The sequence below is a fragment of the Panthera leo genome, chromosome B1 (assembly GCF_018350215.1).
Source record: "Panthera leo isolate Ple1 chromosome B1, P.leo_Ple1_pat1.1, whole genome shotgun sequence".
NCBI lineage: Eukaryota > Metazoa > Chordata > Mammalia > Carnivora > Felidae > Panthera > Panthera leo.
Genome location: NC_056682.1, coordinates 159,192,051 through 159,212,723, shown reverse-complemented (window position 1 = coordinate 159,212,723; position 20,673 = coordinate 159,192,051). Strand labels below are relative to the sequence as shown.

General features: G+C 42.1%; 2 protein-coding genes across 4 annotated transcripts in view; one reads left to right on the top strand and one right to left on the bottom strand.

Annotated features, from left to right (window-relative positions):
* Positions 1-12,062, top strand: part of REST (RE1 silencing transcription factor) — a 104,330-nt gene extending 92,268 nt beyond the window's left edge. For 2 of the 3 annotated variants that reach the window (XR_006201939.1, XR_006201938.1), the window contains 4 exons: positions 1,847-1,971; positions 6,322-6,568; positions 8,828-8,909; positions 11,992-12,062. The gene's annotated coding sequence lies outside the window, so the exon portion shown is untranslated. Of the gene's footprint in view, positions 1-1,846; positions 1,972-3,777; positions 4,124-6,321; positions 6,569-8,827; positions 8,910-11,991 lie in introns of those variants that run through there. The other variant, XR_006201940.1, reaches the window with a different exon arrangement.
* NOA1 (nitric oxide associated 1) lies at positions 6,866-20,624 on the bottom strand. The gene is made up of 7 exons (XM_042936290.1): positions 18,946-20,624; positions 17,438-17,602; positions 16,170-16,375; positions 13,216-13,347; positions 11,954-12,070; positions 8,196-8,316; positions 6,866-7,181 (listed from the first exon to the last, which is right to left on the bottom strand). The coding sequence occupies exons 1-7, from the start codon at positions 20,288-20,290 to the stop codon at positions 6,979-6,981; spliced, it is 2,289 nt and encodes a 762-aa protein (XP_042792224.1). The 5' UTR covers positions 20,291-20,624; the 3' UTR covers positions 6,866-6,978.
* Between the last annotated feature and the right edge of the window lie 49 nt (positions 20,625-20,673).

Genomic DNA, 20,673 nt, shown 5'->3' with positions numbered 1-20,673 from the left:
TAAAAACACTATTGCTAAAAGATTTATGATGAAATCTACATTCCATAGCCTTTTCCTCTCTCCTTTCCTCAGTCACATAGCTGCTATATGTATCTGACTCCTGAAGTAAATTTAAATTAGTATGAAATTTCTTATTTTGCAGATTTACAGTGGATTCTCTTCATCAGGTCGTTAGATAGCATGTCACACTGCATTTTCCTCAAGGTGGTCAACATGATGAATATTTGTGGTGAATAAAAATTGAGGCTCCTGGGTGGCTCAGTTGGTTAATTGTCCGACTTCGGCTCAGGTCATGATCTCACAGCTGGTGGGTTCGAACCCCGCATCGGGCTCTGTGCTGACAGCTCAGAGCCTGGAGCCTGCTTCAGATTCTGTGTCTCCCTCTCTGCTCCTCCCCGCCCCCTCCCCCCCCCCATGCTCTTTCTCTCTCTCTCTCTCTCTCAAAAATAAGTAAACATTTCAAAAAATGGCCACAGTCCTTTTTTTTTTTTTTTAAGCTTTATTTTGAGAGAGACTGTGAGTGGGGGAGGAGCAGAGAGAGGGAGAGAGAGAGAATCCCAAGCAGGCTCCATGCTGTCAGTGCACAGCCTGGCTGGGGGGCCCCATCCCAAGACTGTGAGATGATTACCTGAGTCAAAATCAAAGATTTGGATACTTAACCGACTGAGCCACCCAGGCGTCCCAGGCCACAGATTCTTTGTAGCCCTTCTGATCAGCTTGACTCTGTGCTGCCATTGTGACTTGCTTTCACCAATAGAATTGCAGCAGAGTGACATTGTGTAACTTATGAGCTTCAGCCTCTGGAGGCCTTGCAGCTTCTTTTGTGCTTTCTAAACATGGTCACTTTGTGAACAAGCTTGAACCAGCCTACTTGAGGATGAGATGCTAGGTAGAGTGAGTGACCACTGGAAAAAGGCCCAGATTTCCCAGCTGTTACAAGCATCTCAGCTGAAGCTGCAGATGTAGAGTGAGTTCTGCAAGTGCAGGCTCGTATGGAGCAGAAAAACCACTGAGCTGAGCCTAGATGACACTGCCAAACTAAGGAATGGGAGCAAATAAGTGCTTGTGTAAGTCACTGAATTTTGGGTTGTCACTTAGTTTGTTACCCAGCAATAGATATGGATACAAACCTAATAATGCCCTCAATCTAGTTAATAAAAAAGCACTTCCAATGAACAAATGTTCATTGTACCTGGAAGTGACTTAACCCATGCCTAATGGGAGAGTGAGTGGGTAGATGGGTCTATTAGGTGTTGTTTTCCTTTGTTAAACAGTCTCATCCAAGTTCCCATGCTGAAAATGTTCACATTTCTCATAATTAGCTTTATATAATAGCTTTATTTGTCCAGTGAAAAAGAGATTTTTCTTCAGCTAGTGTTCCACTAAAAGACATCTTTTACCTGGCATTTTAGAGACAAGTAGTCCCCATTTCTCTAATCGTCCTTCCTGTTAAGTATTTAACCATGGAATTTAAAGTCAAAGACAAGAAAAAAGGTTTTTTAGGCCAGATGTTAAGTGCTGAGAAAAACAAGAGAATAGAAAGTTTTTAGTTGGGCAACCAGGATCCCAATATAGTGAAAGTAAGATGTAAAAATGAACAGGAAATAGGATGAGTGCTATACAAGTAGAAAAGGCAAGTCCATTTAAACAAGTTCAGGACCAAATCAATTTGGTTTTTGAAGCTGTTTGATTTGTGAATAGAGAACACCAGTTCTTCTAATTCTATGTTCCTATTAGAGTCAGAAGTAAAAATCAGTTTCTTTTCTGTGATAGTTTAGTGGTATAATTCTTTGAATGTTTGCATTCCAGATTTCCTGTGTATTTAATGTACTATTTTCTTAATCAGAACTGTAGGTCAGGATCTCCATTCATGCTGTGATCTGTCCGTGGTACTTGGCAAAGCTCACTAGCAATGTGAAAAGATTCCCAGCCAGCCATGAAAGCACAGTTGATTTAAAGCTATCCGAGATGGTAAGAGAGCATGGAGCATGGAAATCACACTGGGACACTTGAGGTTGTTCAGCATTGCTGAAGTAAGACAGCAAGAGTATAGCACATCTCTCTCTCTCTCACTCTCTCACTCTCTCACTCACTCACTCACTCACTCCCCTAGCCCTGAGAAATAGTTTTTCCTCACAGAACTGTGTACAGCTAGATTCAAAGGATGTTCAAAAGAATTACGTGGCAGTTACAGAGTTTCCACGGAAACTGTCATTACCTTTGGAGGTCTTCAAAGTGGGTTACCTTTCTTTTCTGAGATAACATGTTTCCCACCTGAGGTTGAAAATTCTCTCCTTTAGACTTGTGATGGGTTCCCATATAAAGAGGAAGTATTGTGTAGTGGTTAGAAACCTGGGTGCTATCAGATGGGACTGCTCTGTTTCCTGATTATGGTGGTTGTTACACAAACCTATATGTATATTGAAATCCTTACAACTACAATGAATGGGAAAAAAGTAAGTTTTACTGTAAAATTAAACACACCCACAGGGGTGCTGGACATAGACTGCTTGGATTTGTTTGAATCACAGCTCCATCATTCATTAGTTGTGTGACCCTGAGAAGTTACTTATGCCTTAGTTTCCTCATCTGTAAATGTGGGTAAGAATAGTACCTCCTACATGGGGTTGTTGGAAGGATTCAACAAACGTATGTAAAGCACTTAAAACAGTGCCTGACTTATTATTTTTTATTTTTTTGTCTTAGTATGAGCGGGGGAGGGCAGAGGGGGAGAGAGAGAGAGAGAGAGAGAGAGAGAGAGAGAATCAATCTTAGGCAGGCTCCACACTTAGCATGGAGCCTGACACGGGGCTCAAACCCATGGCCCTGGGATCATGACCTGAGCTGAAATTAAGAGTCACACACTCAATCGACTGAGCCACTCAGGTGCTCTAGTGCCTGGCTTATTGTATGTGCTATATAAGGGAGAGCTACTATTATTATTATAATGTAAAGGAATAAAAAGATAATATGGGCTCTCATATGACCACTATGAATAGTTTGAAATACAACTGCTATGAGGTGGTGCCCTTATGCAGTAAAAGGGGGAAACCCTAGATGAATGCAAATGCTATTAAGCAAATTGAAGTCTTCTCTGTTGTTATATTTCAGGGGAGGCAAAAACCAACCAATCAAACAAGAAAATCCCCTCATTCTCCTAATTCATTCAGTTATGCCTGCTATTTTCGAGGGACTTACTGAAAAATTAGAAGGGATCTTGGCAATCTTTCACTTCCCAAATCACCTGATGATATATTCTCTAGCATATGTGGTTCTTTTATTTCTGTGGCCCATTTTTGGCAGATTTACCAAAGCTACTGGCTAGAGGTACTGATAATGTTTGCAATTAAGCATCATAGCTGTTGCGTCTACCGATGAGAATATTAAGACCAAAGAAATTCTTCCTCCAGGTTGATTACCTAGAAGATAAATTCTGAGAATTATTTGGGAGGGAAATGGAAGCTTATGAAAAACAGGAACCTGGGGATCTAAGACATGGGTATTTTAAGGATGCTTTAGACAGACTTAGGAATATTCAGATCATGAAAGTCTTATACTAAATGAAAGAATAACAGTGCTCTTTGACATGAAGGAAAAAATGAGGCATCATTCCCATATGATGTTAAAATATTAATTTTGAGCTGCCCCCTCCCACTACAGGATATGAATGGGGCAGATGACACGACACAGACATTAAGAGCAGGCGGAGGTGCTATCTATTTGATTCACATGAGTGTGAGGTCTTGTTTTTAATGTTTAAGCATTACTCTTTGACAGTTGAGAAAACAATCCCCCTGGGAGGAGGAAAGCAGCCAAGAGAAAATGGAACAGTCTGAGAAAGAATGGAAATGATTCTATTGCTCCACCAGACAGAGCCAAGTGGGAGGGAAGCCAGGGTAAATGATCAGAGGCTGTCTACGAAACAGCTCGCCTCAGCTTGAGCGCTGGGTGCCTACTCAGTGAAGCAATCACAGCTCTGCCACGGCTGGCACAGCTGGAGTTCCAAGTTAGTCATCTGCAGGAAACTGGCCTTGATCTCCATTTTGTAAGAAGTGTCTGTATGCTCAAGAAACACAAGTGTACACGATTGCATCTGTGCTCCACTTCTCCTTGGTTGTCATGGGAAGTGAGTGTTGCAAGTAACATAAACAAATTTAGACTCTGGGGAACTACACAGTAAAGTTCTAATTGCCATTTATGGTGATTAAAAATATGAAATGTGTTAAACTATGTTTCAGTAACTTTGAAGAAAATGCTGTTTCAAGGAGGGGAAAAGGAGAGATAAGGTATAACTTAAAAAAAAACTTTGAGTTTAATGTTACAAAGAAGTCAAAAACTTTTTTTTTTTTTAATGTTTATTATTTTTGAGAGAGAGAGCATGAGCAGAGGAGGGGCAGAGAGAGAGGGAGACACAGAATGTGAAGCAGGCTCCAGGCTCTGAGCTGTCAGCACAGAGCCCCATGCGGGGCTTGAACCCACGAACCGTGGGATCATGATCTGAGCCGAAGTCGGGCTCTCAACTGAACCACCCAGGTGCCCCAGAAGTCAAAAACTTTTTGATGGCACATCTTTTACTTCTTTTAGGTGTCATGAATACAAAAGAGGTGACATGTTAAATACCACAAAGCTGCAGAGCTTGTAAATGATCTAGCATGAACTTGCTCAATTGTTTTCTAGCCACTCAAAACAATCACTGTTCTGTGGAAAAGTGAGCAGGCTGTCCTGACATTTTGCCATTAATTCTCCTCTTTACTTATTCCTGCATGTTGCCATAGTGTAAGTGATTAATGATTCAAGCAAAGTCTCCATACTCAGATTACTGGATTAACAAGTATCAGTAAACTGACTAAAGCTCAGAAAGCAACAGTGACAGAACTTTAAGTAAAATCTACTGCGGAGCAGTTGAATATACCAGCAGTGATCCTGGGCTGCATTAGGTGGCAGAATATGGAGTGAATTAATACAGATCCTAGCAGAAGTCCTCAACTGTCTAGGCATGTGGCTTCCTGTTTGTGGTATTGGAACCACTCTTTCCTGGCTTTCCTGCCTGTTTTTGTTGAGAATTATGAAGGGACTGAGAAAAATCTAATGTTTTCCCCTCGTTCTATGGGTGAGAAAATGAAGACCTGAAGAGGTTAACTAATATAACCAGGGAAACTAAACTTGCTTAGTTAATTTTGCTGTTTGAAACTTCCAGCAAGGTACACTGAACATCTGCTTCAGTCAAGCTTTATGCAGCAAAAGCATAGAATTTTAGAGGTAAAGGAGATCTGAGAGTATAAATTATGAACATTTAAAAACTGAATCTCTGTTAATCAAGAGGCCAAAAACCTAGAGACAACAAGGAGGAATGTTTTGCTTTCTAAAATACATATTCAGAAGTTATCAGAGTAATGACAGCATCAGTTCCTAGGTTCTCTGTTTCTACACAAATGCCAAATTTTTAGCTTGTAAAATTAATCATATTTCATTTCTCCAAAATAAAAATGAGAAATTGATTTTCTCAACTGGGAAGCTACCGCCCTCTAGAGGGTGGGCTTGGAAACGTGAGGGGTACTTTCGTTTGTCTCTATGACTAACGGGTCACGGGGAGAGGTTACTGGCATTTATTTATCTGGGGATGAGGGATGCTGGCATTCTGAAATGCAGTCTTACACATTAAAGAACTCTGTTCCCCAAGATGCCAATAGTAGTTACTCTGAAACATGATGAAAGTGAGATCTATGGTTTTTACAAGTTGAATGTTAAAATGCTAACCATTTATTGTAAGCGGTTTTAGTGAGATGGGGGTTAGGGGATGCTTGTTGACAGAGAACATGGGTATGTCTACTAATTTTATGCTAAACCTTAGCCTACAGGAAGTTCATGGATCGGACTGCATTTCAGGTCAGCCTTTCCCATTAGCATTTCTCTTAACATTGGGATCTGGTACTTGACTTGCCAATTGTTCACTGTACACGGCTATAGCGCTACTTATCGAACTAGGAATAATAAAAGGTAGATTTCTGACTGATGTAATGTTATACAATGTATATAGGCGGATGTTGATAAAATGGTTAAAAGTGCTCTGATAATCGCAGAACAGACTTTGAGTGCCAGAAGGATGTAACCTGAATCTTAAGATTCTCAGGTAGGATTATGTAAAGGTGAATGTTTACTTGTTTCTCCAGTGTTTATTCTCCCTTAATAATAATCCAAAATAGTCTCCATCTCCTCCTACATCTCCCAGCTTTCATGTGAGTAGGTAATGACCATATAACTTGATCAATAGACAGTATGAAATGTGTGCAACTTCTAACCTTTCCCCTTTCCTCGAAATAGGGAAATTGTGCTCTTCACTCACTTTTCCTCTTTCCACTTGCTGGGAAGGGATGACAACCTGAGCAACCATCTTAGACCTAGGAATGAAGCCATGGAGCCTTCCACCAGCTGCATACCTGGATGACTATGTGGAGCAGAGGCACCCATTCATTCCTGTCTTATTTGAGCCCATTTATTTTGGAGAAATCCTCTTTTTGCCATTTTTTCATATGCCAACTGCTTTGTTGCTCTCTCAACTAGACTCCAAGTAAGAAATGACATCTGGTCTTCTTTTTTTTTTTAAGTTTATTTTTTTTTTAGTAATCTCTACACCCATGTGGGGTACGAACTTACGACCCTGAGATCAAGAGTTGCATGCTCCTCTGACTGAGCCAGCCAGGCGCCCCGACATCTGGTCTTAATAAATAGTGAGAGAAACTTGAATGTAGCTGAACTCCTTTTGAGGTATATTTGGATGACAAATACATACATATACACACCCTACAAAAAAAACAACTTGTATTTACAAACTCAATACAGTACAAACAGGCACAGTCCTTAGTGGTTTAAAGGGAGCAAAGAAAGCTTTATTATAGTTATGTTTAATACAATTTAACATATGTAGTTATGTCCAGTATAGTTAATATTTTCAGTGTGAACAGGGTCAACTTCATATTTCTATCTGTTTTTCTTCTTCTGCAGATTGTACACAAGGGAAGGAGGCTTCTTGGTTTTATAGGCCACACTTCTCTTGATGCGCTTGCCTTTGATGTTAACGATATATGGCAAGAGAGGGGGCCGGACCGTCAGAACTGTTCCTTGAGGTGTATAGCCTCGGAGATGCAGTCTGTCCTTAAACTGAGGTGTTACTGCAACCCAACCTATGCAGGCATGTGATAGAACACAAAATGGTGTTAGCAACCATCTTATTAAAAATGTCAACCCCAAGCTCAAAATGGAGCACCAAAGGAGACTACTGGTCTCTTTCACTTTATTTTTTAAGAAAGCATACAATGCATTTATGAAAAGGTACAAATTTATTTTCAGAGTAGGCTGCATTTAATGAATAAATTAGTATATTTTCTTCTTTTTTTTAATGTTTGTTTAAGAGAGAGACACAGCGTGAGTGGAGGAGGGGCAGAGAGAAAGGGAAACACAGAATCTGAAGCAGGCTCCAGGCTCTGAGCTGTCAGTAGAGAGCCCGATGCGGGGCCTGAACCCAGGAGCCGTGAGATCATGACCTGAGTCGAAGATCATGACCTGAGTCGAAGTCGGACGTATAACCGACGGAGCCACTGGTGCCTCTAAATTAGTATATTTCTTAAAATCCTCAGTTTATATCAGATAAGTGCACATTTCTATAAAAATACCAGTAAGGACACTTAATTCACCTTTTAAGTGTATTTATTTTGAGACAGAGAGCATGAGCAAGGCAGAGTGAGAGAGAGAGAGAGAGAGAGAGAGGGGGAGAGAGACAATCCCCAGCAGGCTCTGCGCTATCAGTGCAGAGTTCCATGTGGGGATGGATCTTACAAACTGTGAGATCATGACCTGAGCCGGGATCAAGAGTTGGGTGCTTAACTGACTGAGCCACCGAGGTGCCCCTATTCACCTTTTATTTTTTTTTTATTTTTAATTTTTAAAAATTTTTTTTTTTAACGTTTATTTATTTTTGAGACAGAGAGAAACAGAGCATGAACGGGGGAGGGTCAGAGAGAGGGAGACACAGAATCGGAAACAGGCTCCAGGCTCTGAGCCACCAGCCCAGAGCCTGACGCGGGGCTCGAACTCACGGACCGCGAGATCGTGACCTGAGCCGAAGTCGGACGCTTAACCGACTGAGCCACCCAGGCGCCCCCTATTCACCTTTTAAAAAGTGCTTGGTGTACAATTACCTGCAGAAGAAAACTTGATGTCAGCCACTGCTTCAGATTCCCCAAGTCCTTCATTTAATGTAATGTCTTCACCAACAAGAGGAGGAAATCCTGCCATTCTTTCTTCTCCACCCATTGGAACCTGCCATTGAAATAAAATGAAGACGTTTGGAAGTTCAAATTAAACTGCCCATAACTCTAATATTAAGTAAAGCACCGATACACTAGTTATGTAGAGGGATCAATAATAATCTCAGCTATTGAAAACCCCAAATCACTTCTAGTTCAAATGAAAAGCATGGGAACCCTGTGACGAGATAAAGCCTACAGATCCCAGGACGTAAGAGCTGCAGGTGAGTATGTGTCCAGTGGTAACCTCCTAATAGCAGAATCTTATTTTACTAGTTTACACTGTTTTTATAGCCCTCCATAAAGCTTCACAGAGTAACACTGAGCAATTAAAGTAACATCCTTCAAAATACCTTAGGTCTCATAGGCCTGGCTGACCTCAAAGATTAATCCCTGCCTCATTACAAGTGAAGGGTACATGTGCAATGGGTAAGGTTTAGCTTCTGTTTATAGATGTGTCCATGAATGGGAAGTAACTGGATAATAACTTATTTATTAATAAATCTTTCTCTGTTTAACACTAGGGACACAAAGATAGATGTTACAATATGGTCCCTGTGCCCAAGGAGATCAGAAGGTGGAAATAACATGTAAACAAATTACAAGGTAAGAAATGTCATGGGAAGCATCTATCAAGTACTACAGTTGAGGAGGAAGAAGTAATGAGTATATTTTAGTCAAGGAAAACCTTGACGAAGCAGCAATATCTGAGGAGTATCTTGAGATAAAGTTGAAGTTACTCAGTGGAAAAGTATTCTGGGTTAGCATCATGTACACAAGACAAAGGATGATGAATTCAGGGAACTGTAATTGAACTGTCTAGGGTATGTTAAGTCTGTGTATATGTGCGTGTCAGTGATGAAGCTGTTGGTTTAGACTTCTCAGTAATGTGGAACTACCAAGGAATTATAAGTAGGAAAAAGAACAGAGATAAGAATAAAAAAGAATACTGTGATCTGCTTTGTATTTTGGAAAGATCTCTGTAGTGCAGGGTTTGTTAACCTTGGCACTATTGACATTTTGGGCTGAATAATGCTTTGATGGGGGCTGGAGGGGAAGGCTGTGAGGCTGCAGAAGTGTAAAATTGTAAATGTCCCCTGGGGGCAAAAGTCAATCCTGCATGAGAAGCCACTGCTTTAGGGGCTGTAGAGGTATATTTGGGGTGGGGGTGGGAGGAGGACAATAAAAGCTGGAAGCTAAGAAAATACTTCAGGATCTCAAAAACAGCCTAATGAAAGCAGATTACAGCTTGAACTGGGAGGCTGTATTCAGTGATAATGAGAAGGGAGGGCTGACTTGGATTTGGGAGGTAAGTAAGAAAACCAGGAGGCAAGAATGAGTCTCAGAGCACCCCCCAGAACGTTTCCATTACTGGCAGAGAAGACTGGGATAGTTGCTTTGGAAAGCATCAATGATGTCCACTCTGAAAACTATACAGATGCACAGGGGCAGAGAACGACAGAATTCATTTTTAGGAGAGCCATGTTATACAAACTAAGAAGTTTCCTTCCCTGGAAATTTCAAGCTGTATTTGAACTCATGTATTATTATTGTTTTACCTAAAAAGGAAGCAAATTTAACCGGAGAACTAAAGTCTTTTAAATGCAGAAACACCAACAGATCTATATTGCTGATTGCCTTTATATATTCACCCATCCTACAGGTCTCTGGAATATTAACTTTAGGGCAGTTATGTCAGTGGAGTTTTTTGGTTTTTTAAAAATTTTTTAATGTTTATTTATTTTTGAGAGAGAGAAAGAGAGTGTGAGCAGGGGAGGGGCAGAGAGAGAAGGAGACACAATCCAAAGTAGGCTCTAGGCTCTGAGCTGTCAGGACGGAGCCTGACACAGGGCTCAAACTCACCACCCCTGAGATCATGACCTGAGCCTAAGTCGGACGCTTAATTGACACCACCCAGGTGCCCCTGTCAATGGAGTTTTAATTTCAGTCTGGCTTTCTTAGGAAATACAGATAGAAAGAAACATTTATTTCTCAAGTCAGGTTTATTTTTATCCTCTTTGGAAAGCAGTGTATATTTTGGGTTCTGGCTTACATTTAGTTGCATAAGCACTAATCAATACTAAACCACCTTTGCTGGATGCACCTGGTATTTGTGTAGATGTGTTTCATCATCATCACAAACACTCACATAGCAGTTACAACAGTGCCCTGGAACTTAGTTCTCGCCACAACCTTGTGATGTAGGTACAACACAGTGTTACACAGCTTTGTCAAGTGGTGGAACAGAGCAAGCATTTAAACCCAGTCTGGCTCCAATAATCTAAATATTATACATTATATATTACCAATGTCTATGTCAGGTCTTATTATTAAAGAGCTGAAAACGGTTCCCACTCAGTACTTGGTGAACTTTGTAAGAACAATTTCAATGATACAGGACAAATGGGGACTGCAGAGGATGGACATGAGGAGCAGGAGCAAGCTTGACAGTAAAAAGAAGGAATAAATAAGCAGGACACTGAAGGATACTGAATTTTTTGTTTTTGCTTTTGTAATTCTTTTGAATGTTTATTTTTGAGAAAGCGTGCGTGTGCGGTGCATGAGTAGGGGAGGGGAAGAGAGAGGGAGACATAGGATCCGAAGTAGGCTCTGTGCTGACAGCAGGGAGCCTGATGTGTGGCTTGAACTCATAAACTGTGAGATCATGACCTGAGCTGAAGTCAGACGCTTAACTGACTGAGCCAGCCAGGCACCCCAAGTTTTGTTTTCTTTCTTTCTTTTTTTTTTTTTTTTTTTAAAGATGAGAGAAACTGGATGCGCCTGGGTGGCTCAGCTGGTTGAGTGTCCGACTCTTGATTTTGGCTCAGGTCATGATCTCATGGTTTGTGGGACTGGGCCCCACACTGGGCTCTGTACTGACAGTGCAGAGCCTGCTTGGGATACTCTCTCCCCCTCTCTGGCTTCTGCTGTGTCTCTCAAAACAAATAAACTTTAAAAATAAGATTAAAAAAAAGGTGAGAGAAATTGTAACATACTTACAGGTGCAAGGAAGGAGCTGGTAGGGCAGGAGTAAAGAGGCAGCATAATCTCTAAGTAACTGGGATTAAGAACCTGGGAGGAGAGCTTTTCCACCCAGACCAGGACTTCTCAACCATGCAACTACTGACATTTTGGATCAGAGAATTTTGTTTTGAGCATCTGTTGTGTGCATTGCAGGATGTCCAGCATTATCCTTGGCCTCCACCCACTAGACGCAAGTAGCACCCCCAGTTGTGAGAACATCTGTAACTTCTCTTCCCTCAGCATTATCCAATAAACTTTCTGTGATGATGTGACTGCTGGGCAGTTGAAAAGTGGCTAGTGCAACTGAAGAACTAAATTTTAAAGTTTATTTACTTTTAATTAATTAATTTAAATTTAAATAGCACTTGTGGCTATTGCATTGGTCAGTGTAGTTTAGAGAAAACACAAGTCTGTAGCTATTCTAGGATCAGTCCAAACAACATCCTTTTCTTCTACAACCTATTTTACTTGCTAGTCAAAATCCTCAACCAGAACAGGTGAGGAGACAGCTAGCTGATTGTATAACAAAGATGGTTATGTCCAAGAAAGGCTTTCTTAGCAGGGCTGTGGGACTGTCACAGTGGAGGTTAACCTAACCGTGCAATCTTCAAAGTGTGTTGCCTCACCTTGAGTAATGTATGACCGGCATGTTTCTTATACACAGTATCTGCCTTGTCCAAGGAAGTAATGTGCACAGGAAGGAGGCTGGAAGCCACAACTGTAAACCAAGCTGACTGATTTCCCTTAAGAAAGGAAGAAAAGAAGTTATTTTACAGAATGAAAAACTTGCAAAACCAGCACATTACAATGTACAATCAATAAAAAAAAAATCAAGCTCCTTTTATAAGTAAATGGATATGTAAATAAGTATAAGTAATCTATAAGGAAACATAAGTAAATATAAGTAAATGTTCTAATTGTCCCAGTGTAAAGCTAGGTTTAAAATATTAATGTTCTATGGGTTTTAATGAAACACAAAACCCAAGAAATATGCTATAGCAATAACTTGCAAGTTGCATTTAGTGTTGTTGGATACATCCACATTTCATTTCCCTTTTTCCTCACTTTGGGAAAATAGGGAACAGTTCTATAAATACTCTAAAATCCCCAGAATGAAGCTAAGTAACTGAATACCAAACAAAAAAGTACATACATAAATGTATGCATTTCATGGGATATAAAGGAGTATGACAGGGGTGCAGGGCTGGCTCAGTTGGTGGAACATGTGACTCTTGATCAGGGCACTGTGAGTTTGAGCCCCACATTTGGTATTAATATTACTTAAAAAGAAAATCTTTATTTTTTTAAAAAGAAAATCTTTAAAGTGTGGGATTTATTTAATGCACATTAACCCTACACCTAAGGTTGGACCTATGATTTCCATGTGAAACAATACCACAGGATAGGTACAGTAACTTTTCTCCATGCCAAGTTGTCTGGGGCATTTAATATCCTAATGAAGATCTAGTTTCTGAGACCTACTAGTTGTTTTTCCTCCCCATTTCTTTTTCCCAAGTTTTCATTATGGACATTTTCAAACAAACAAAAAGGATACCAACCTCCTCAACAGTCATGATCTAGTTATCAACATTTGCCAGTCTTGTTCACATATTTGTATCCTTAAACTAGTCATTTTTTTTGTAAAATTTTTTTTAATGTTTATTTTTGAGATAGAAAGTGCAAGCAGGTGAGGGGCAGAGAAAGAGGGACAGAAAGAGGGAGGGAGAGAATCCAAAGCAGGCTCCACACTGTCAGCACAAAAAGCCCCATGTGGGGCCTGAACCCACAAATCTCAAGATCACAACCTGAGCTGAAGCTGGATGCTCAACTGACTGAGCCACCCAGGTGCCCCAGTAGGTCATTTTTTAATGGTGCAGACTTTTCTTACCTGCAGAAAATCAATGCGGCCTATGGCACCCAAAAATAGAACCATTCCTGGTTTAAGCACAAAAGTTCTTGGAACAATGGAATGTGTTGGTAAAACAATATTTACTTCTTTTTCTGTTAGAAGGTTTAAAACCTGTAAAGCAAAGGGTAGATTTTTTAGAGAATTATTACTTTTTAAAAAAATGTTTATTTATTTTTGAAAGTGCAGACAGGAGAGGGTCAAAGAAGCGGGGCAGAGGATCCAAAGCAGGTTCTGTGCTGATGGCAGCGAGCCCGATGTGGGGCTTGAATTCCTGAACTGGGAGATCATGACCTGAGCCAAAGCTGGAGGCTCATCCAACTGATCCACCCAGGTGCCCCAAGAATTACTTTTATTGAAGATATGATATATTTTGATTTACCTCTTAGGTAAAAAAATATTTCGGACTTCACAATAAACCAAAATATGTCAGAATTTGCTGCATATAAAATTACTATATTCATTCTGTCTTAATCAATTTATGGATGGCTCTACTCTTGCTTCACAACTTAATATTGAGTAATGGCAAAACAACTTTATGGGAGTATGAGACTTTCTATGTGAGCAGCATCCCTCAAATGTCAAAACTGGTGTGAACTGAAAACAACTGATGAGTCAGTTCCAAGATGGCATATATATGCTCTCCATCAAGGCTTCTGGGGGGCAGGGGGTTTCAGCTAAAGGTAAGGCAAAATACTTATATCCCAGTGGCAAGTATGCATGCATTAAATGCAAAATGGTCACCTCATTCTAGGAGCAGGTAAAGAGTTCTGAAGAACCTTTTTCTGCATTCTAGTCATTTGCCCCAAATGCTCAGCAAAAAATGAGAAAAAGTTATGAATCCTCTGGCTGCTGCTGCTTCTTTTTTTTAAAACGAATCCTCTGGCTTCTAAGGATGAAGAGTTCCTAAAGAGACTAGAGAAAATGGAAAAGGAAAGCCAAGAAGAACAAGATTTTGGTAAGATTTAAAGAATCAAAATCTGATTAAAAAAGAGCAATATTATGGGGCATCTGGCTGACTCAGTCAATGGAGTCTGTGATTCTTGATCTCAGGGTTGTGAGTTTGAGCCCCATGTTGGGGACAGCGATTACTTAAAAAATTTTTTTTGACGAGAAATATTAGAGAAGGTAAAAAAAAAAATGGATAAAGAACTTTTGTGAACTTGTTTAAGAAAAATAAGGAAATAAAGAATATGTGAAACCTAGAGAGCCTCACAAAAAAATACATAACAAGGGGCTGCAAGTACTTTTCCTCAGCATTTGTTTGAAAAAAGCACATTAAAAGCCACCTGCAGTAAAGAAACCTTTTAACACTTTTTAGCAGAGCCTTTAATACTTTTATTTCAAAACAGAATACCTTGAATCAGTTTGGGAAACACTAGTTTAAGGCATCTAATAAATGTATCAATAAACTGACACAGAAGCAGACTGCCAGAGACCTTTTAGTTCTAAAAATTTGAGGGTCTCATTCTGCTGGCTAGAATATTTAGCAAATTCTTGCTTTTCTATTTGACAAGAGGGTATAAATGATGGAAATAACTGCTACCCCTGAAGAATACATTGGTGAAGTGAAAGTGCTGGAACATTACCAGAAAGCAATCCAGTTGCTCTGAAGTTCTAGATTGTGAAGAGACGGGTGACAAGCAATTACTGTGGGAGTGCAAAAATGTTAAAAAATCTATATGATTCTGTGACACGGGACACTAAATAAGAGTATCATTCTGATAATTAAACTGTTAAGTGATCCACCTAAGGCAAAGAAGGAAAAGAAGCTAAGACACCAATGTTGTTTCACAGGCATATAGACATAATTAGGCGATTCAGGAACTTGGGTCAGTGACCAGATTCAAAGGAAACTGATTAATGGATATGTTGTAAGGCTATATCCTGGATGCATACCAGTCAATCCAGGACTTGGATGATTATCAAAACTGCAAATGAATAAAAAGTTGTGAGATTTAATGAGTGTGTGGAATATAGGCTAACTTTAATGAGATAAAACAAAGTTGCCCAAGAAATCCTGCAATTGGATTAAAAAGATGTATTAAGGGCAGGCACCTGGGTGGTTCAGTCAGTTGAGTGTCTGGTTGAGTGTCCGACTTCAGCTCAGGTCATGATCTTGCAGTTCATGAGTTCAAGCCCCACATTAGGCTCACTGCTGTCAGTGCAGAGCCTGCTTAAGGTCCTCTGTCGTTCTCTCTGCCCCTCCCCCACCTGCATGCTCTCAAAAATAAAACATTAAAAAAAAGATGTAATGAGGGCAAGAGAGAGAGACGATAAGCCTATTCTCTCAGGGAGAAGAGCTGCAAGAAACAGACAAATTATCTGGATTATGTCAGTGCAGTAAATGTTCAATGTTTTGTTGGATGAACTAATGAAGGTGAAGAGTATAGAGTGAGGAAAAGACAGGACATTACACATTAAAGTAGTTCAAAGTCTAGCAAGGGTAACAGGCATTTAGTCCATACAGGTCCATTTGAAGAACAATAGGTACAAGTTACAGGGAGACTGTTCAGCTCAACCCAAAGAGTAGGTCAAGGCCAAATGGGGTTACCTTGGGAGATGAGGGGACACTGCTTCAGCTGGTGGTGAGTCACTCCTTACTTTAGTATGAGCTGGATGGACAGTTTTAGAGGGAATTCAAGCATAGAATAGGTGGCTAGACTGCAGTGATACTTACGCTTTCTTCCAACCTCAAGATCTAGGATTTTATAAATGTCTTCCTAATAACTAAGGTAACAATAACACAAATATGTTGGCAGTGAAGGCTACCAAATGGAATACACATCTTGGTGGCAGATAGATCACCCTGAACTGCTTCTAGGAAGGAACGAGAAGTGAGTCTGAAGTGAAAGAATACCTCCTTTCCTGTGTTCTGACAATTAAGACAATACTTGTGCAATTGAAAGTATTTCTAAAAGACAACAAATACATACACAATTTTCTTTTGTAATTCCAGGGGTGTCATGAAACCAGTGGGCATCTTTCACATCTTGTGGGGTCAATTCTATTCGTTTGGTGGATTTATCTGCAACCATAACAGGTTCATTTCCCATGTCAAAAGCAAGGGAATCAGCATCAAACTGAAAGGCAGCTTCATCCTTCTGTTCTTCTGAATATAGGAATGTTCTTCCAACTCTTCCTAGAACAAGTTATAGTTAAGCTATTAGTCACTCCTTTGAAGGTTTTGACTCCAGACAGATAATTCTTATTCTTCTTACTTGCCTCAAACAAGTTACTTAGACTAAATACGGTGTACAGAAGCAAGACTACAATGATACCCTTGCCCTCTTTTCAAAGGCAGTGGGAGTCAGACTCTTACAATGGTCAAGTATGTGGCTAGCTGTGTACACCAGGTGGGGGGATGGGTGGAAAGTGCTGCAAATCAAAATATTTAAAAGAAAAAAATTTTTTTTTTAACGTTTTATTTTTGAGACAGAGACAGAGCATGAACAGGGGAGGGTCAGAGAGAGAGGGAGACACAGAATCTGAAACAGGCTCCAGGCTCTGAGCTGTCAGCACAGAGCCTGATGCGGGGCTCGAACTCACGGACTGTGAGATCATGACCTGAGCTGAAGTCGGACGCTCAACCGATTGAGCCACCCAGGAGCCCCAAATCAAAATATTTTTAGTAAAGGAGGGACAATCTATTTTTTTGTTTATTTTTGAGAGAGACAGAGCATGAGAGGGGGAGCGGCAGACAGAGAGGGAGACACAGAATCTGAAGCAGGCTCCAAGCTCTAGGCTCTGAGCTGTCAGCACACAGCCTGAAGCAGGGCTCGAACTCACAAACTGTGAGATCATGACCTGAGCTGAAATTGGTCCCTTAACCGATTGAGCCACCCAGGAGCCCCAAGGAGGGAAAATCTAATTTAAAGCTGCTGCATGCAGTCAACAACCTGTGCTGGTGGTCTGCAAGGAGAGGGTGCTGTTTCTTAGTGAAAATGCTTCTACTGCTGACAATGGTTGGTGGGCAGTTACTGCAGGTTTCCTTCCCTGGATTTCTCCAAGTATCAGCACAGTGAACTCTGGGTTTCCAAATAGTAGCTTTGCCTCTAAAGGGGCCTCTTTGTTCCAGAACTGGGAAAGTAGTCTCTTCCCAGTAGCCACAAAAACTGGCTAGCCCCAGACAGCTGTATTCCATGTTGCTCCACAAAAATTTTTAGCATAGCCCCGACAAGAGTTTTCTAAAGAAGATGCTTACCTACTACATAACCGTGCTTTTTCAAAAGATTAAGTTGATGTTGCTCTTGCTGACTAAGATCTTCTTCAGCTTTAGTTGCATCTTTTTTAAGCCTTTTTTGCCTTTCAAACATCCTGTAAGGTGTTGGGTTGCAAATAGGAAACTTCAGAAGGTTTAATGTAGTACCTGAAATACCAAAGAATAAATATATCGTTATAAACATTATAAAAGAACAGAGAATAAGGGGAGAAAAACCTACATTTTTGAGGAGCTACCTTGTCTTGGGTACAGTGATTTACTTCACGGAACCTTCGTGACAACCCTCTACAAAATAATTCTTACTTTTACAGATGAGGAAATAGGCTCAGAGATTGGCTCAAAGGCTCAACCTGGATTTGAATCTCAAATCTGCAGACCTGCTTTTTTTCCCTTCTTTTCATTTTCACTGTACTATCATCAAGTATAAGAGCACTTCTGTGTATAATTTAACTAAAGTCCTGGACAGAGAAATATGGCCCATCAAAGCTAAACACTGGTTTCAAGGCAGTTTTGAAACACTGGTTTGAGGCAGTTTTGCCAACTGTTAAATACAAACAGGGTCACAAAAGGACCTGTTTTGCAATTACAGAAGTTTCTTTTTTCCTTTTTAATTTTTTTTTAATGTGTATTTATTTTTGAGACAGAGAGCATGAACGGGGGAGGGTCAGAGAGAGAGGGAGACACAGAATCGGAAGACACGGAATCGGACTCGGGCTCCAGGCTCTGAGCTGTCAGCACAGAGCCCGACGCGGGGCTCGAACTCACAGACCGTGAGATCATGACCTGAGCCGAAGTCGGACGCTTAACCGACTGAGCCACCCAGGCACCCCTACAGAAGTTTCTTAAAATCACAAACTTGAGGGGTGCCTGGCTGGCTCAGTCAGTGGAGCCTGCGACTCTTGATCTCAGGGTTGTGAGTTCGAGTCCCACACTGAATGTAAAGATTACTTAAAAATAAAATTAAAAAGACAAACAAAAACCGAAACCACAAAGTTGACTTTTTCTCTCAGAGTCACATCATATAGCATTAGTGAATTATTCAAATGTTAAATGTGTATAGTATACTGATCTTATGAATAAACAAGATATGGAGAATAAGACTGAGAGGGTGGAGTGAGTTTTAGAAAGTAAAAGAAGGAAAAAAAAAAAAGTAAACGAAGGACTTTCCAGAGAAACATACAAATAAGTAAAGCTACGGGAGAAACCTCCAAGAGAGCAGGAACTCTTGCTTTGTTCCCCGGTTCATCTACAGTGCCTAGCACAGTGACTGGAACATAGAAGTGCTCCATGAGAAAATTACTCTAACATACAAGTTTCCAAGCACTAGGCTGACACAAAAGAGAGGTGTGACCAAAGTAGGGAGAGAATTTTTAAAGGGAAGACTCCAGACAGCCCCTGGTGGACGGACATTAAGGAAGGATATACTAAGTGCCCGCGATAAGACTCTCAGCATCTCACAAAAGGAAGGGGACGGGCCTCCTAAGGCTCACCAGGCCAAGAGGAGATGGTGGCTCTGTCGATAGCTTCAGCGCCCTTGGCGATGCAGTAATCAGATTCTAGGAGCGTGTTGAAGAGAGTGGACTTCCCAGCGTTGGTGGCGCCAACCAGGTAGACGTCACCGCGGTAACGCCAGGAACGCTGAAGCACTGAGATCAATTCTTCGATTCCGTAGCCAGTCTTGGCGCTAATTAGCCTCACGTCCTTGAGCACCGTACGGACTCTGGCAGAAGGCTTCGAATTCTCCTTCTCGTCTCGCGGCCCGTCCTCCCCAGCGTGCTGTAGCCCTCGGTGGCTAGACAGCTGAAGGAGCCCTGCGCGGGTACAGTCGTCCCACAGTCGCTCCCGGAGCCGCTGCAGGTAGCCGGGCGCGTCCTGGGGCAGCAGGTCCACCTTGTTCCCCAGCACGATCAGTTGCTTGGGGCCCACCAGCGCGGGCAGCTCCGGTAGCAGGGGGTCAGGCAGATCCAGAAGGTCCACCATGTAAAGCACCAGGGCGGGCCCCGGCCGTCGCAGCGCTGCGCTCACCAGCTCTAAATACTGCTCGCGGTTCATCTGTACGCGCAGAGCGCGCCGGTGGTGCACTAGGAGCCAGCAACGCTGGCACACGGTCCGCGCCAGCCCGCCGTCGGTCTGCGCCGCTGCGCTGAGGAACTTCTCGCTGGGAAGGTAGCCGGGCACGCCGGGATCCTGGCAGTGCAGCTCCGCTCCGCAGCCCGAGCAGTTCAGGCCGCTGGGTGGCACCGTCGGGTCCGGGTGTCCCACGACCGGGTGTTGTCGACTCCTGTCCCGTAGCTTTTGCCGCCGCCGCTCTTCCCGCCGCTGCTGTTTCTGTCGCTCCTCCTCCTCTTGCCGCTGTTGCAGCTCTCGCAGCTGCTCTTCGAGGGTCGGTGCGGGCTCGGGCTCCGAGACGTACTCGGGGAACAAAAAATGCTCTTCCATGTCAGTTCTTCCTTCGTAATCCCTAGTTGCCGTTGAGCCACGAGAAAGCCTACGTCCCAGGTTTGATGGGTGCTGGGAGGAAGAGGCAGCCACACATCTCTCGAGAAGCTGCTCCTGAGTGCCATGGCGCGCTACCGTGGGAGCAGATCCCCGTAAGAAGGGCCACAGCCGCCTGCAAGCCAGGCGAGCAGGCAGCATGGGGAACACCACCACGGGTAAGGGCGAGGGTGGAGTCACGCGCGCGCAGGCGCACTGGGGTCCGAGGTGCGTGTTAAATTCGAGACGTAAACCCTGGACTAGCTGAGGGCTGTTGTTTGTCCGACGCATTTCGTCTCTTCCTTTCGTTTCTATTCCTGTGGGTTCTCGAGATGAAGGATCTGAGGCCTGGAAACCCATTCAAAGCTGCGGCAAAAGCACCGGCGACCTAAGCTGAGCTGGGTGGGCAGGAGGCTAGCGAGGGTTTTACTATCGGGCTTATTCTATGCGCCACCGCTGGCGCAACCTTTTAATGAATCACGTTTTTAAAAACTTGTTTTTTGGTCCTTAAAACTGCAAAGAAAAATCGAATGCCGCATACTCATGGTCCCAATTAAAGCCTTTTATCAATACATCTTTTTGTTTCTTTTTTTCCAGGTGTCATCGTGCAAGGATATAAAAAAATAAACTTTAATTGGTATGCGCCGACGGTGAGAGCCTTCCTCGCAATCAGCCAGAGGAGGCGTTGGCCCACGATTTGCGCGTGCGCAATTCTAACCCTTACCTAGGCTCGGCCTACCACT